The sequence below is a fragment of the Paramormyrops kingsleyae genome, chromosome 25 (assembly GCF_048594095.1).
Source record: "Paramormyrops kingsleyae isolate MSU_618 chromosome 25, PKINGS_0.4, whole genome shotgun sequence".
Lineage (NCBI taxonomy): Eukaryota > Metazoa > Chordata > Actinopteri > Osteoglossiformes > Mormyridae > Paramormyrops > Paramormyrops kingsleyae.
The window spans coordinates 23,701,791-23,715,955 of NC_132821.1; the positions used below are offsets into that span (position 1 = coordinate 23,701,791).

The 14,165-nt window shown below is 49.6% G+C and overlaps 1 protein-coding gene across 5 annotated transcripts; it reads right to left on the reverse strand.

Moving 5' to 3' along the window:
- Positions 1-1,028: 1,028 nt before the first annotated feature.
- spag5 (sperm associated antigen 5) lies at positions 1,029-13,948 on the reverse strand. Of its 5 annotated transcripts, none has more exons than XM_023799472.2 (26): positions 11,943-13,948; positions 11,574-11,646; positions 11,347-11,449; positions 9,665-11,256; positions 9,291-9,480; positions 9,057-9,173; positions 8,824-8,916; positions 8,513-8,647; positions 7,971-8,090; positions 7,791-7,883; positions 7,538-7,672; positions 5,638-5,731; positions 4,975-5,122; positions 4,788-4,838; positions 4,377-4,551; positions 4,028-4,161; positions 3,584-3,752; positions 2,859-2,976; positions 2,656-2,745; positions 2,440-2,566; positions 2,190-2,322; positions 1,958-2,038; positions 1,703-1,852; positions 1,540-1,614; positions 1,354-1,434; positions 1,029-1,206 (listed from the first exon to the last, which is right to left on the reverse strand). In XM_023799472.2, the coding sequence occupies exons 3-26, from the start codon at positions 11,446-11,448 to the stop codon at positions 1,135-1,137; spliced, it is 4,275 nt and encodes a 1,424-aa protein (XP_023655240.1). In that variant the 5' UTR covers position 11,449; positions 11,574-11,646; positions 11,943-13,948; the 3' UTR covers positions 1,029-1,134. The 5 variants fall into 5 exon arrangements, with proteins under 5 accessions (XP_023655240.1, XP_023655241.1, XP_023655237.1 ...); XM_023799473.2 differs by having other exon boundaries at positions 2,440-2,563; positions 2,859-2,979; XM_023799469.2 differs by having other exon boundaries at positions 2,859-2,979.
- Positions 13,949-14,165: the final 217 nt, after the last annotated feature.

The window sequence follows — 14,165 nt, forward strand, 5'->3', positions numbered from 1 at the left end:
AAGTACCAGATTTTAGCAGGACTTGACACATACAATCATTAGTTACTGTTGAAGGTGAATATAGGTTAATAATCGTATAACATGAAACAATTCTCAAGCCAGGACACATGGAACAAAGACATGTATTCAGTACAAAATTTGCTTCTTTTCACATTTTTATTTTGACGAAAAAGAGCATCAAGAATATTTTAATGTCCGACCTGCTGCATAAACCGCATGCTATTTGAAATGCCATGACACCTTTATGGAGCAACTTTAGTCTACCAAAACATTCCCAAAATAGGAGATTTAGATAGTAGGGGGCAAAATTAGGTACATTTAACATGTTTCTGCAAGGTACAACAGCAAAAAAACACTGCATGAGAGCACCAGCACTGCATGAGAGCACATTAAAAACACTGATGCCTGGGAGCCTCTCAGCATTAATGAAACTAAATTCCCCATCAAGGTAAAAATACCATATAAAGCAAGGCGCCCCCTATTGTTACTCAGCAGAATGGCACAGACCGACAGCATAAACCACAGTACTGACAAAGACTGACATGTAACACAGACACCAATAATGGCAAGATGTGCTTTTAAATGTAACTTAAATGTATCAGCACCACCCAGTGGAAAACTAAACCTCCATATTTGGGGAATGTTAACAGCAAACAGAAGAAACAAATCTTTAATTCAAAGTAAGTGCTGATTGCTGGAGGGGGGGGTGCAGTGGTCAGCAGTGTAGCCTCACACCTCTGTGACCTGGGTTCAGGTCTCCCCCATGTGTGTGGTTTGCATGTTGTCACCCCCCCCCCCCCCAGTCCAAAAACATGCTGAGGCTAATTGCATATACCAAATTGCCCATAGGTGTGCGTTGTGTGAGTGTGCCCTGTGATGGGTTGGCACCCCACCCTGGGTGTGTGAGTGTGCCCTGTGATGGGTTGGCACCCCACCCTGGGTGTGTGAGTGTGCCCTGTGATGGGTTGGCACCCCACCCTGGTTTGCTCCCAGGATGTTCCCAAAATAATTCAAAACTCCTCACTGGATTTATTTTACAGTTAAGTTTATTAAGTTTTAGTATATAAAACAACACATAAGACCATTTCAGAAGTAACTTTCATAATTGTGGTTTTACATAAAAGGATTCCACAATTATCCAAGGTATTCCGCAAGTCTTTGCAATTCCTGGCAACCCTGCACCACAGCTGGAACAGAGGAGAGTGTCTGTGGAGACACAGAGACATGGTCGGATCATAACTAGATATGCCCACTGGACATCCAGCAGATGTACAGATACACATTGCTGAGAGCTGAAGCAACAGAGTCAGGTCCGGCCCAAACTGGCCCCAAGCTTCAGCCGCCGGTCCCTACCTTTCTCACGGTCTCTATCATCTCATCCAGTAGCTGCAGCTCCCGTTCCACTTTCCTCTGGTTGGTTTCATGGACCAGCCGCTGAAAGGGATCCGGCAGGATCATTAGTGAACAAGGCCAGCAGGGACCCAGTGGATGAGTTTGTGGACCAACCAGCAACCCCCATGCCCCCGATCCTACACTCACGTGTCTCTTGGCTCGTTCCACGAGTTTAAATCTGCTGTCCTCAGACTCTGCAAGGCAATTCTTAAGCCTCTCCACCTTCGGGTAAAATAACCACATCCAGTTAGGCTCACACACACAGAAAGGTGATCAGCCGTGGACCGCTACCTCCATCTGAGAGCCCCACCTCACTCCGCAACAGGATCTTCTCGTTAAGACCCTCGAGGTTGGGTGCCGACTGGCCACTAGCCTTGGCAAGCTCCTCCCTCAAGGTCTGCGCCTCCAGCTGGGTCCGCTGCAGGGAGAGCTGCAGCCCTGAGACCTCCCTACGCAGCTCCTGCGGGAGGCCAGGGCCCAGACCGGACACCGTGTCAGCCAGCTAACAGCACGCCATTAACGTCTTGTAACTCACCAACGGGTTAATCTGGGAAATGCGTCTTACAGTATTTTCGGCCCGGTGCATATTCAGGAGCTCCTGGCTTTGGTCCATCTCCACGCAAAGCTGCTTCAGCGCTTTCTCGTCCTACGCGAGAAGGGAGATGGTATTTCGAACCATCGCCATTTTCCCGGTCATTCCACCCACGAAGGATCATGCAGGCTTACACCAGATGAATGCTACCAAATTACACAGTCGAGTCAAAGAACCCAAACTCTCCCCCTTGTCCCCAATTCACCTGGGCCCTCTGTTGCAGTGCCACTGCATTATGGTCCACCTGTGCCTGAAGGCGGCTGTTCTGCTCCTTCAGGTCGGAGACTTCACACTCGTGATTGTGAGAGAGTGCCTGCAGCTCCCTCTGTAGGCAGGCACTGGAACAAATGCCACAAACGCAATATTCATAGATGTAACTGTGGCTCATATTTAATACCACGTCATGAACCAAAGGATGTGCATTTACGGTCACCCTCCAACCCACAGACACCTACACAGTCTGCTGCAGCTCGGCTTGCTTGGCGTCCTGCAGCTCCCGCAGCTGTCCAGCGGAGGCACCGAGCTCAGACATGGCCTCCCCCAACCCTGAGAGCAACTCCAGCACATTGTTCTGATCCTCTTCTGGTGGGAGAGCCAAAATAAGCTTGCTGAGCTCTCAGCAGAGCCAACCACACTACAGATGGGGGGCGAAGAGGGGCGGAGCCTCGTACCTTCCTCCTTCTTTGGAGTGGTGGGACTGATGCGAGTGAATGCGCTACTTCTGCTGCCCATCTCCTCCTGCATGCTCCCCCCTGCGGCAGCTGAAGCACAGTGTACCACGTTAACCCCAAAGCAACTAACACAGGGGTGTAAAAACACCTGGGCGGGCCTTCCTCAGATCCCGCAGACACTGCACCGCTCCTCTTCCTCCTACCGGTCTCACAGTGCGGCATCTCGTCGGCAGAGATGGCATCCATGACCGTGTCCAGGAAGGACGTGCCGACGCGGCGTGGCATCGCGGCTGACTGGTCCTTGGGGGCTCCATCCGTCTTCTCCTTGTAGAGAAGGGGAGAAGATCCAGGATGGCAGCACAGTCTTTGAATGATGAACCGTGGGATCAAATGTATCCTAGGAGGGACTTACACCCTGTTCATCAGGATTACATCAATTAGTGAATTAACTGTTAACTAAATAACTGCTTCTCTTAGAGAATTCCAGCTACATAAGTGCACAAAACTCCATGTGATGAACATACATGATCTATGTAAACTGAGCCTTCAAACCAGCATCTGTATGTCAGTGGTGCAGAAGGGACACGAAGCCCAGGCAGATTCTGAGGGCCCAGCACTTTAAAGGGGCCCTTTATATAATGTTAGGGAGATGGTGAGGGACATTTCTCAGGGGCCCCAGAATTTCCAGCTTCACCCCTGCATGCAGCGTTCAGGTATTTCCGCTCTGCCAGCTCATCACTCACTGGGGGGAGAAACCTGCCTAAACAGGGTAAGATTTATTCAAATAAATGAGCTTAATAGCTCCGCTGGGCCAAAAACCCACAGCACTGCGGGAAACCAGGAGCAGAACTGGGAACCACGTATTAATATGTAGACAAAAGAGCCATTCCCACAAGAGCATGCAGGCGGAATGAGCAGGCGGCCTCACCCCATCGGAGAGCGCCCCCTGCAGGCTGGTGGTGAGACCTCTCACTCGGTGGTGCAGAAGAGCCACTTCCACAGAGGCCTGGACCAGCTGCTCGCCCATACCCAGCAGCATGCGGCGTGCCCTTTCCTGGGTGCTGTCCAGCTCCTCCTGAATGGAGTCACGTTCCCTCCTGTAGGGGGAGCAGGTGAGCGGCACAGAGCACACCCATCAAACTTCCATTCCTGTTTTTTTTTTTTTTGTACATGAATCTCAGTTTTTTTATTTCTGGTATTCCCACCGTTATATAATTGAAGTAGCTGTTTGGGGGGGGGAGGCACAAATATACACTTAATGAGTGAAAAGCAAGCACACCTCCCCCAGCAATAGTTCAGTCTGGTATCTACAGCATGCTACGGATGCCCAGAAGGCTCCAAAAAGACAAAAGGCAGAGCTGGAAGCGCTCACTGGAGGTGAGTGAGGGCTTGCTTCAGGTCCTCGCACTCCAGATTCCTCTCCCTCAGGCCCTGCAGGTGCGAGCGGAGCAGGCCCTCGGTCTCCGCCACCTGCTCCCGGGACAGCTCATTCTCAGCCTGCAGGAACTGCCCCGCCACGGCAGCGGGTGCGAACAGAGCGTCAGCGTTAACTGCCACGCAGGTCAAATGTGCCACCCCCACCCAGTGTGAGAGGTGCCATTTGGAAGGGCGAGGCAGAGACGCCCCTCTAAGTCAGGGGGCCAGGTGGTGACCGTTTAAATGCATCATTAAAAATTTAAAACATAGCGCTACAGGTTTGGATGAGCAGGGGGCGCCCTCACTTCATTCATCTCCCTGGCAGTGCCCAGCTGCATCTTGGTCTCCTGGTGATGCCGCAGCTGCTGGACGTGGCCCTCAGCCTGCCTCTGCAGCTCCTCCAGCTGCTGGTCTCGCTCGGCCAGGGCCTGACCCAGTGCCTTAATCTGGTCCTGAGACTGGCCAAGATCTGCCTCCAAGCTGGGGGCGAGGGGGTACAGGCCGTTAGAGCGGGACAAAACTCAGGATGCTGGTCTTGTAGGTCTGCTTTAAGTGTAAATCCTGATTTTACAGCTGGCATATTCACAAAACACTGACTTTCTGATTTCCAGGCAAATCTAAACTCCAAACCAGACATTTCTGAGGTAGTTGCCCATCTAGATACAGGGAAACATTGGTTAGTAAATATCTATTGAGGGTGGCAGAGAGGTACTGACCTGTGGATGCATTCAGTGGCCTCTCTCACTTCTTCAGACGCCTGCTGTGACCTGTGAACACACGCCAGAGATGACAAAGAGCAGCCAGATTGGGAGCGGCAGGCAGGCTGGCCCGCCCTGACGGCACCGGGCTGAGCCCATGCCAGAGGGGTCACCATGCGGAGATCTACAGCCTGAGGTAACGCACTTGTGGGTCTCGTCGGCCAAGGCCTGCTGCAGGAAGGCGTAGGAGGCCTGGATGGACGACACGGAGGCGGACATCTCCGTATTCTTCATCCGCAGCCCGTCGCGCTCTTCCTCTGCCTCGTTCAGCCGTTGCCGCAGCACGGACATCTCTGAGGAAAAAGCACATGGGGACCAGGAGAGGCAAACATTTGCATTTTTAATCACTTGGGACGAAAGCAACAGCTTGCTTTCTGTGGAGAAGAGGAAGCCAAGTCTAAATCAAAGTATCATTCAATTTTTATTCCAAATACAATACCGATTGTCTTAAGATAAACGCACAATATCCCACACTGAACTGAGTTGCCTGTTTATTAAACCTACTGGTAAAGTATTAGTGCATCAGCTGTAGAATTCTAGCTTGCCACATGGAAGGCTCGGACCCTATTCCCAGCCTAAGTAGATCCTCATTGGAAGTGGTATGTGGTTCTGCAGGTTAGAACCCGTGACAGGAAGGTCGCCGGTTCAAATCCCAAGGCTGGCAGAATGATGTCACTGTTGGGCCTTTGTAAGGACCTTAATCCCCAATTGCTACAGGGACTCTCTCACCCTGCTTTCGGAAATCTATGTCACTTTGGATAAACGAGTCTGCCAAATACATAAAACACTGTTGTTCCCACACACCCACCTGAGTTCCTGATGGCCATCTGCAGATTGAGATCCCCAATCTGCTGGTTAGCTTCCTGGAAGTCCGATACCATCCGGGCCAATTCAACTTCCATCTGAAACAGTCACAGGGCATTTTAAAAATGGGGTCGACCTGATGGTTGTTTGGTGACAGGAGAGCAGTAACAAAAGGTCACTAAGAGCTAGAGCTTAGATCGGGCCCAAAAAATTAAACCCGATCCTACCCGAGCCCGTGCACCTTGTGTCCGAGCCCGACCCGGTCCGACACATTAACTGTAATTATGAGCCCGAGCCCGATTTAAACCCGACTATTTTTTAATACGTGAGCCGTTGTAACAGACGTTCTCAACTACAATTCTAAGTTGTTTGAACTACAGAAATTAGTTTAGATTTATCTTAATGAAAAATGCAACAAGGACGAAGCATGTAAACTGCATTGTTTGTTTATTCAGAATGGATCGCAAATAGATCCGAATGAAAAAAAAACGTGAACAATGATAAACACAGAAAATGAACAAGTAATTAACTTTGGATGGCATATTTAATAAATATGATAAGTTTTAGAATATTTTTAAACAAAATAGGTAATAGCGGAACTGTTGTTCTGATGTCCGCAATTATTGAGACACGTTTAGAAGAAAAGCACGTTTTCACTTATCCAGTTCGCTTGCTGCTGGAACCAGTTTGAGTGCTCGGCATCGAACTTTAAGTAAAGGGTTAAGAAAAAGGTTAAATCCTTCCGTAAGCAGCCAACGAGGTATGTGTTAATTAAGTTTTAGTTAAGTTTGTTGTATTTAGCCATGTAAATGTAAATGCTAACTGAGGTTCGTGTTAACTGTATATGAATTCTCTAAGCTGTCTTTATTGTTATTTATGTTTATATTTCATTTGAATTTCAATGTTTGTTAGCTAATATTGTAAGTAAATGTGCTTGATTTTGTGTTTCCGTATCTGTATTTAGTTCTCACGTCTGCCATGATGGTGATAATAACGAAGCCACTGTCTTTCGAATAAACCGTCGGCTCAGTTAAATGCAAAGGACTCTTGTGCTCGTGTCTTACGGGAGGGAGCTACATTTATAATTATGGCATAGCTCTCCACCCAATTAGGCTAATTAAGTAATGATTTAAAAAAAAACACCACACACAAATGCTTGATCATGGCCCCGCCCAGCCCGGCCCGGCCCGGCCCGGCCCGAAGATAGTGGCAGGAAATATCGGCCCGACCCGGCCCACGGGTCGGGTCGGGTCAAGTCTGGGCTCGGCCTCGGGCAGAGAATCTAAACTCTACTAAGAGCCCGTTTTCACCAGTATGGTGTCAGTGCGGGGCCTTTTCCCAGTCCAGAACTGGTTCTGTGCTTTTCCACCGCAGAAAACTGGCCCTGGGCCAGAAGAAACGGCTCCGGCATGGCACCATGAAAATGCTGTTCTCAGAACCATCTGATCGGGTCCAAATAAACAACCATATTAACTGCCATATTAACAACTGTAAAAGCATCGTAAAAAGGAATCTTTCGGCAATGCTAATTAGGTCACATCTCAGTCAAATCAATGGTTTCAAAGAAAATATATATATACCCATTGTCTTGAAAGCATTCACCATGAATTATTAATACTGCTTGATGTCATTGCTGAAAGAAAACCTGCATACGCAACTTATAGCATCTTAAAAGCAAAGCAAATCATTTTCTTATGGTCTGCAATGACGTTTCACCAGGGAACCAATAAGATACAGCCCAGTACTGGCTCCGCATTGGTGGAAACACGGTATAAGAAGCAGGGGGACGACAGCTCAAGCACAGAGCATGATCCTTCCGATCACTTCCCTTGAATGGTTCTGGCAGACAGCAGGAGTGTCGTTCTCGAATGGAGAAAGGGGGCCCTTGGGCTATACCTCCCTACCCTGATTTTCTCCGCCACCGCCTGGTCCCGCTCCATCCCCCGCGTCTCCGCCTCCCCAAGGGCAGTGGCAGTCCTCTCCCACATCCTCTGCACGATCGGGCCAGCCCTCTGCAGTAGACGTCGAGCTTGACACAACTGCGGGGAGACACGTAAACAAACCGAATGGTTTACACCAGCTCCCAGCCTGCAGCTCACCCAGAGTCTGTCAGGAGAAATCGCATTCTGACCACAACCTGTCGCCGTCTAAACTAACCTCTTCCTGCAGAGAGTTTTGGCTACATATGGAAGACTCCAGAAGTTCATTTGCGGCTTGAAGGGAGTCCACATATTCCTTGTTTAATGAAGCCTAGAGCAAAGAAGGGAGAGAAAATTATATCCGAGGTGTTCAGCTAGAGGTGGGTGTGGCCTGAGTCCGCACAGAAGAGCGGCCCACCTGCTCCAGGTAGGACTTGGTGAGCGCCTCCTTCACCTCCAGGTGAGATCCCAGGTTCTGCTCGAGTGCCGCTATCCTGAAGGCACAGCGAGCCCTCAGCTGCTCTGTCACATCGAAGGCCTGTGTTTGGGGTTAAAGGTTAACAGGGAAATCATCAGAGCATGTGACTGCCCCCCCCCACCCAGCCAATTAACACTGAACCACTCATTTTGTTTCTATACAGGCTGGAGCCATTTTCCACCAGGAAAAACCCCCAGAGGCCACTTAGCAGTGGTAACGACAAGAAAAACACCACCGAAAAATACAAATTTATCATTTAGCCAAACTCAAGAAAACCATATTAATAGTCATAGGATGCTGCTCATTTTCAGGATGTTTAACAATATATTCGGTACAGAAATATGCTGGTTTTGTTTTCAAGCAGCTGAGCTCTTAAAGTTAAGGAAGGTCATTAAAGGTCGGGGGGGGTCATTTTTTTTCTAGAGCCAGGTGTAGTGCTGGGGGGTTTCAAACCGTCACCCGCCCAGAAAGCGAGCGCATACCGCTGCCTTGGCCTGCAGCGCCTCCTCCATCCGCTGCCTCATCTGCTCACGCTCCTGCAGGCAGCCGCTGGCCTTTTCGCCCGTCCTCCGCAGTGCCTCCCTGCACCGCCCGTACAGCGCCCTCATCTGGACCATCTGCATAAAGCCAGCAGGGCCAACCACTCATCACCGACCCATTGGCTAGCTCAGATAAAACTCGTTATGATGCGATCAAATCACATCACTGCCCTCTCCGAGCCAACGAGAGTGAAGCATGTCCGCATCTTATCAATGAAGCGGTCTATGATGCATAGACTCGCCGAATAACCTGCCTGTTTACAGACGTCGTCATGTTCGTCGCTGGCAACATGAGCGATTTCATTCAGCCTAGTCAGAGCATCTTCAGTTTCTGTGCTGGCAGCAACCTGTCAATGAAAACACAGAAAAAGAAAGGATAAGATGAAAGGAGGCCGTTAAATGAGTAAATACACGACATGTACTAGCAGGAATCTTGTAGAAACTTGTTATGCATCCTCAGCCCTATTGATCCGGCCCAGAAACTCACCACGGCGGCCTTGACATCCTGCATACCGTGGAGAAGATTCTTCAGAGCCTCCTGGTCCAACTCAAGAGCCCTGATCTTCTCCAGAGCTTTAATATACAGCTCTTTGTACATCACCACCTGGCCGCACAGTGCACAGCAGTCAGTGCTAATCAATAAATGACTAAGTAGGCAATTAAATGATTAAACCAAAACTCAGTACACCCTAAATCCGGAGAGGACTTGCATCCCTCCTACCTGGTTCAGCTCAGTATGGTCCGTCTGGATGAACTTCTCCCGGAGTTCAGAGGGTCCCGGTCCACGAGACTGGTTCTGAGCTCTGATACAGGACAGCTGCTGAGATAGAGCCTCCACCATTATGAGCGTGGAGGTCAGCCGCTGCTCCAGCTCCTGCCTGGAGGCTGAGGCCAGGCTTCCAGGGGAAAGGCTGACGACGAGCAATACAGGCCAACCAGTCAAACAAACGATAAATGACCGAAAGTAGCATAACCGCTAATAAAAAAAATAATCTAAAAGCTCCCAACCCTTATGGATTCATCAAAAGTAATTCAGCTGAACCAAATTAAGTGCTTAGAGCAACATGACTTTTCTCAAAACAAAAGCAAACTCACTTCCACAGCAAGGAGTCTGTGCTGGTACTGGCTTCAGCCACAGAGAACTCCCTCTTCCGCTCGAAGATGCCAGAGGTGTTGACGCTCTGCTCGATCAGCCGGACCGGGCTGGTCCAGGTGCCGACGCTGTGGCACTCTGCAGGGGCCGCACCCACACAGAGGTTCCCCGACGTGCGGATGAGCAAATCCGCCATCTGCAGGAGCTGCTGCTGCAGGGGCACGGTCCTGCCGGGAAAGGGGTCTGCAGGGACCCCCACAGCGGCCTCCTGGACGGCGGGCTGAGACAGCTCCAAGTTCAGTGCGGTGGAGTTCAGCCGAGGTGGTGGCATGGGACTCTCCAGGTTCTCAGTCCACAGGCAGCTCATTCGACCACCCAGGAGGCTATTGTGCTTCTCAAGAGCAGCTGGGGTACATTCTTCATGCTGTCCTGGAAGGGCGATACCACCTGCCGGCACACGGCCCAAAAACTCATCCTGAGGCTGGGCGGGATTCTGCGTCTGCTCCCTCAAGCAAGCGCTCCGTGAGAGAGCAGAGTGAAGGATCTTTGGGGAGGAGTGTGTGAAAGGGTCCTCAGAGCCTTCCTGGGAGTGCAGAATAGAGAGGCCACTGTCGCTGGATGTCCCAGCGCCGGCTTGGGCTGCTCCATCCTCCTGCAGGTCCCTTGGAAACATGGGACCTCCATCCACCTGGAGTTTCTTACCCACAAATGGCGTAGAACTCCCCGCAGTTAAACCAACTGCATCGTCCTCCACACTTTGCCAAAGAGAAGAATTTAATACCGGACTGGCCACCAGCGTCAAAATGACGTGTGGCAGGGACTGGTCAGTGATTCTAGAAAGTTCAGGCTGCTGATGCTCATCTCGCACCGTCAGATCGGATTCCCCAGAAACTTCCTGATCAACTGGAGCACAAGAGTGTTCATCTGCATCAGTGTCCTTTAAACTCTCATAGAAGAGCTCTGGAATATTCTGACAACCAACTTGGACCATGTTCTCAGCATTTGTGTCTGACCCCATCGAAATACAAGATGTTTCAGAACCAGGTAGCTCATTTCCCAAAATGCTACTTTCCTTCTCCAAACAGTAAGCATGGTCTTTATGCCTACAGCTGGACTGTGGGACCGAGCCTTCCAAATCCTCAACAGCATTGCTCTCATTTCCACAGAACACAAAACTTCGGCCAACTTGATCTTCAGGCAAAGGCAAAACAGTCTCCTCTGAAAGTCTGGAGGCATTTGTGATCTCAATGTCAGCTCCAGTGCACACGAAGGATTTCAGTGTGATGTGACCCACTCCATCGCCACACTGCTGGCCAACAGCATCTTCATCAGCGATTGGAACTGCGTCACTACTCACATGGTCAAATCGTTCGTCCAGAGAAGCTCCGGTCTTCTTTCTCTCACCATCCGGTTGTTTCTCATTTTCTTTTTTCACGATCTCCATACTGCACAAAACACCTGAACTACACTCGGCCATTTCTAAATCCGCTACATTCTCCTTCATGTGCTCCATGTCATCTGGCAGAATTACAGCGGCAGGTGAACGGCGAGCGCAGACAGGACGCGGCTCCGACTTACATCTTGTCATTTCACCCTTTATGGAGGAACAAATCAGTGCAACAGTTTATAAACTACTTACTCACCCCTTAAGTAGAAATTAGATTAAATAAGCAAACTCGTGTACCCTGACTGCAATTCGAGCCCAACGTTGGTTCCCGTGGGAGTGTTGCAGCCCCAAAAGCTCATTCTGCAGGCTTCTCAGCGGCGACCTGTTAGCAGACTGCATTCTGTGCAAACACGTCAGTGCAATGGGGTCATCAGCTTAAATCGCCCTAACACAGTCTGCTTCCAAAGGATGCTTATTTACAGTTACACGGCGCATTCATCAAGGCACGGAAGTCGCACACTTACAGCGCTATGTTTTAGTTAGTCCTCTTCTGGATGATATCCTGCTGTCGTACGTGTGTAGATACGGAGCAAATTCCTAAATGATGAAAATGTGATTCTCTCTGACTGCTTTCCATTAAGCGAGCTACTGGCAATGAAAATGATTTCTTTATTAGTCTGACGGGAGCAGCTTAGGGGACAGTACGGACTACAGGGACCCGCTCATTGCTGTCAACAGCAAGGCGGGACAAATGCAGCTCCTAGACAGGGACATTTCTAAACAACCGCGCTCAGCTATACACAAGACACAAAGGTTACACTCAAAGAGTGATGGTAGTTTTACTATACGATGTAAAACGGCAGTTTTAGCAATAGTAAACTCATTTTACTCACCAAACTTTAACCGCCTGCTCCTAATTCAAACCCAAGATGCTCTTCTCTCATTGGATAGTACAAGTAATCGTCATGACGTCTTGCGTCATTGCGTACGCACGCATGCATGCATGTAGTCAATGCTAGCGCAAGCTCAGTAGTCTGTGTCAGGTGTTGCCGTTCCTTGAGCTTTTTATCCGCTGTGTAAATGTTCTTCTTAAGTATTCTTCAAAGCGTCGAGAGCATATGGCAGAAACTCATAAATTCCCTTTTCCCCCATTTTCACCGGAAATGTAGTTTTATTCTCTTAAAACACTGCGATTTTTTCAGACTGATTGGAAGACTTACTTCCCATTCGCACGTAGTCAGTTTTGTCGTTTTTGTGTTTATCAAATGTATAAATATCTGATAAGTAGCTTAGATAAGTGGATTTATGTCGGTTTATTCTTATAATTTTATGCATCGTAAGAGCAATTTAAAATATCAAGTTGACTAAATTTATTGCCTTCAGTTCCACTGTGTGACGTGCGGCTAGCAGGCAGCATAAGGACAAAACAATTTACAGCATATTGAGAGTGCAATACCGTAAACATGTACGATTGGAGGTCAGACAGATTATTCATGTTAAGACTAAATGTGGTTTTATGTCATAGACTTCAAATGCTAGATCTCAATATTCTGAAAGAAGAAACTGCTGATTAACCATTTTCACACACATTTTGTGTGCACAATGTCAGAAACTGGTATTTCCTTTTCATAATAATCATTAATGTTAGCTTTTCCACATCAGTATCAGAAAATACGGATTTAAAAAGGAATGATTGTAGGATCACTGCTCTACTTTTGTGCCTTCTATAGTCAGTTGGCTGAGCTGGGGGGCTTCCACGTGCCTCTGCTTTCCGCCTGTCTCTGCAGGCCTGCCGTGCTGCGTTGGCGGTTGAGGCAGCTCAGGGGGATGGCAGCCACGCTGCTGCGGCGGTGTGTCACTCTCTCCTGCAGCCTCTTCTGTGTTAAGGCCTCACAGGCACCATCCAAGGACAGCTTCCTACCCTTCAGCACCTGCTCTGGTGGAGGGGGTGTCTGACACAGGTGCTGCGACCCAGGGAGCGCTCGGGCCTCTGGCCTGTAGGAAGGGCTTAGCTGTACCTGTAGCGCCTCCCGCAGGCTAACCATGTCTACCCTCCAGCCCACGGCAGCAGATCTGGTGTTGATTCGGTCTGGTTTTGCGATCCTCGTCTTCCTTTTCTCAGTGAGCTCAGGCAACCCCTTGGATGGTAGCTGGTAAAAAGCTTGCCTTTTTTCCCAGAGATCGGCAGGGATGGTCTTATATGGCAGATCTTTCCAGAATATTTGGCTTTTCTTCTCGAGTGAGCGCCCACTGATGTTTCTGCTATGAGTCATCCTGTCTGAGGGTTTCTGCTTGTGTCTTCCACTGCGGGGGTCAGAAAGGAACACGTTCGCAACAGACGTGTCCCTGGTGAAGCCGTACTTCTTCGTAGCGTCCAGGAGCAGGCCATAGATCGTGATGTTGCCCCCATCGGCAGCGTGGCGCAGCGCCGTCCGGCCCTCAAGGTCAACGTGATTCAGGTCTGAGTCGAGAGCCTGGATGAGCAGCGTGGCAAGTGGCAGTCTCCCGTACAGGGCGGCGTACATGAGCGCGGAGCGGCCCCGTTGGTCACAGAGCCCCGCCCTTGCCCCATGAATGAGCAGCATCCTGGCCACGCCCACAGCCCGCAGCTCCCCGTCGTGCAAAGCGCAAAGCATGAGGGGGGTTCTCCCAGCAGTGTCCCTCGCATCGACGTCTATCCCTGACTCGACCAGCCTCCTAGCCAAGCGAAAGTCCGCTTTCAGGATTGCGTCATGGATATGCATTTCGCTTGTGCTCTCTGCCCGAACTCTTCTGTGATTTTCAGATCTGGTTAAAAATTGCCAGGATCCTTCACCAACACCCCCCAGCCAGAAAGATTCTCTGTGTCTTGGGTAGCAAAGCCTGTTAACGAGTTTTCCCGTATCGCCTCGGAAGACTTTGTTCCAAAGGAACCCAGTACTTCCTTATAAACTAAGCTTTGCACCATTCACACATGCACACATTGCTGAAACCCAATCCGCAGTTGCTATTGGAAAGGGGCGTGGCCAGGGCTGTAAATCTTGCTTTGAAAACCCATAACACTTAACGATGCAAAACAAAACAGGCCATTATCCTTCGTAAAAGGTGATGTAAGCGGTTTCACCCCTTCCTGAAAA

What these genes read in the sequence shown, in the direction of transcription:
- spag5 (XM_023799469.2), bottom strand. Translation starts at nt 11,448, where the DNA reads ATGCAGTCTGCTAACAGGTCGCCGCTGAGAAGCCTGCAGAATGAGCTT. An exon ending in GATGCCGCACTGTGAGACCG is followed by an intron (nt 2,746 to 2,858) that starts GTAGGAGGAAGA and finishes ACTGTGCTTCAG; the next exon opens with CTGCCGCAGGGGGGAGCATG. An exon ending in GCCGAGCTGCAGCAGACTGT is followed by an intron (nt 2,323 to 2,439) that starts GTAGGTGTCTGT and finishes CATTTGTTCCAG; the next exon opens with TGCCTGCCTACAGAGGGAGC.